Consider the following 2747-nt stretch of genomic DNA (forward strand, 5'->3'; position numbering starts at 1 on the left):
CAGCCCATTAAGGATAGGTGAATTGCCCAATCAGATCACCCTCCTTCAAAAAAATTGGGGGAACAGCTATCCCTACCCCAAGAAAAACAAAACCCTTGCCAAAAGACTGTGGAATAGCATCCCCCCAACCCTCTGTTGGCAAATCTGGAACACCCGAAACAAAAGCATTTTTAACAATAAGAAGCCCAGCATCTCCAGCACCCTTGCAAAAACAATTGCCCTCATCTCTGAGACCATCAGTGCCAATGGAATAGTTCAATCAGATCAAGAATCGGGGGATCCAAGGGAAACTGAATGGATGGGCAAATTCAGTCATGAAGCAAGGAATCACAAAGCAGCAAGTACAGGACAGAGAAAGGTTGATTGGAAGCTAAGAGGCTCTACTGAGGAAATCAGAGATTGGATTCAAAACCAAAAGAGGCCCTCCCTTCTGTTTGATGGGGCATCTAAAAACAATCCAGGTCAGGCAGGTGCAAGAGGAGTCATCAAAGATCATCAAGGTAAAATTTTAGTGACTTACGAGTGGGGACTGGGCATAATGTCCAACAATAGGGCCGAGGCTTATAGTCTTCTCCTGGGAACCTCCATTCTGAAGAGACTAGGACTTCAAAATCCGCTCATAATGGGTGACTCAGCTATTATTATAGCTGCTATGGTTTCGGGGAGAGATTTCAAGCAAACTGCCCTGAACAATGTGAGAACCAGGATCATCGACAACCTAAGAGACATAAATGGAGCCACTCTCAAACATGTGCTAAGGAGCAGCAACAAAGAGGCTGATGATCAGGCCAACAAGGCAGCCAGTAGACCCGTAGGCCAAGTCAGAGAAAACGACTCAATCTATGATAAAGCAATCCCTTAAAAAACCCACCCCTCTCCCCCTACTCAGCTTCTGAGCCACCTCAGACTCCATCCTTCTCGAAATTTGCTCATCCTCGAATCGCCACATTCTCTGCCAAATCCCCTCGACTGCGCCACTTTGTCCCTCCTCTCTCAGATCCTCCCCCCTGCGATTGTATATGTCACCTCTCCCAGCCCCGATTTTATGTTTTATTTGTCCTTCGCCGTCAATCTCAGGTCATGCTCAGATGGTCATCATTCCAAAATCCCCATCGCGCGCAGCAAAATCTCTCCCTGGCCTCACAGTCACCTCAGGGATCGAATCGACCAGCATGGGATCACTCATTCGAGCTACCTCTCCCCCTCTATATATAGCAGCTTGGCTCTCTCTTTAATTTCATCCTCCACTGCTACGAAGGCCCTGGCACGCGCCTCCTCCCAGCACAGTCTCTCTCACGAAGCTGAGCGAAGTCATCTGGAGCTCGGATCACGTCCCTCGACAGCGGTAAACTCAGGCAATCTTAATTACAGAGTTTTATTTCCTTCTAACAGGTTGTTTGTCTGGCTGTTACAGCGCTCCCTCTTACTTTCTTTTGCTCCTTCGTCATCCTGTCCCTCCCTTCTGGTCCCCTCCTTGCGCAAAGCTCTGCTCTTCCCCTTTCTGTCCTTCCCCTATTTCGCCCTCATCCCCAGAAACCGCCCCTTTCCGCATCATCAGCACTCTGGTTCTCTTTTCCATCTAGGAGATATGGCGGATCAACAGGAACAGCAGGAAGCTCAGGTGCCTGCTAACAATCCCTTAGAAAATGTCATCATGAACAGTGAGTGCACCCTCTGCAAAGCACACACCTTCATGATCGGCAGATTCATCAAGCGATTCAACGACCTCAAAGACGATTATCAGGCGGACAGCAGATCAAAAAGGAAGAAGCTAGAAAAACAAAAATCTGAGATCGAGGCTTTGAAGGACAGATGCTCCCACCTAGAGGAAGCCATAGCTCATATCAGGACACTTACCCAAAGTATGCAAGCAGAAGCTTCAACCAGAGCCAGCGCAGGGAAGGAACCTCTCCCGGATGACTCAGTTAATCAGAAATACCCCTAGGACTCATGAACTGCAAATTTTGTTGGCTGGCAGGCTCTTTTATCCGGCAATATAGCCGTTACCTCTTTCATTTTAGTTACCGTTTATGTAGCAATAAGGACCAAGGGTCTGCGAACCCGCTTTGGATCCTTAATGCCTTGGTTTATCATATCCATGTAATAGGACTCAGTCCCTAGAAGTTTTTATAATATATCAGTACCTGATTTTGTAAAAAAAAAAAAAAATGTCCTTATTATTAAATGTTTGTGCATTAATTTTGATCTTATAAAATTTTGATGTTAATTAATTTCTTTTAATCAAAATTTTGATCTTATAAAATTTTGATTTTAATATGTTCCTTGTATCTATAAATCCATGATTTTTTTTACATTTATCTAATCTTACCATAGAATTTGCTCATAACCACCTATCTTATTAGTAAAAAATGGAATGCCTAGTTGTTCTTATGAAATGTTCGTCATTCATGATTCTTATGCCATTCAAAATTTTGTGGTTCATTCAAAAGGTTATGGTTCACTCAAGCAACAATCGATGCCTATCGACATTTATCAACCCCGATTTAGGTGATTGTGCCAGTTAAATAAAATAATTATATATCTTATATACATTTTATCACTTTATTTTATTTTATTTTTAATTTGTTAAATATAATCATAAAAAGGAGATTTATTTTTTTCATTGTCAACATGCTACTTCTTTTAAGATCTAAGGGTTCTTTCTATCTTCATTAGATTTTCTTGTGTGTTATCGACCTGGTAAGAATTATTTTTCCACTGGGGGGACTCTATGGCTCAGTCTTGTT

At 42.8% G+C, this 2747-nt stretch overlaps 1 protein-coding gene across 1 annotated transcript; it reads left to right on the top strand.

Moving 5' to 3' along the window:
- The first annotated feature begins 298 nt into the window (after positions 1 to 298).
- LOC149225400 (uncharacterized) lies at positions 299 to 862 on the top strand. Its single transcript, XM_089379925.1, has one exon. The coding sequence runs from the start codon at positions 299 to 301 to the stop codon at positions 860 to 862; it is 564 nt and encodes a 187-aa protein (XP_089236051.1).
- The last annotated feature ends 1885 nt before the right edge of the window (positions 863 to 2747 follow it).

This window comes from Pinus tabuliformis, chromosome J (assembly GCF_031772625.1).
Source record: "Pinus tabuliformis cultivar Carrire ecotype Pingquan chromosome J, CPIR1, whole genome shotgun sequence".
NCBI lineage: Eukaryota > Viridiplantae > Streptophyta > Pinopsida > Pinales > Pinaceae > Pinus > Pinus tabuliformis.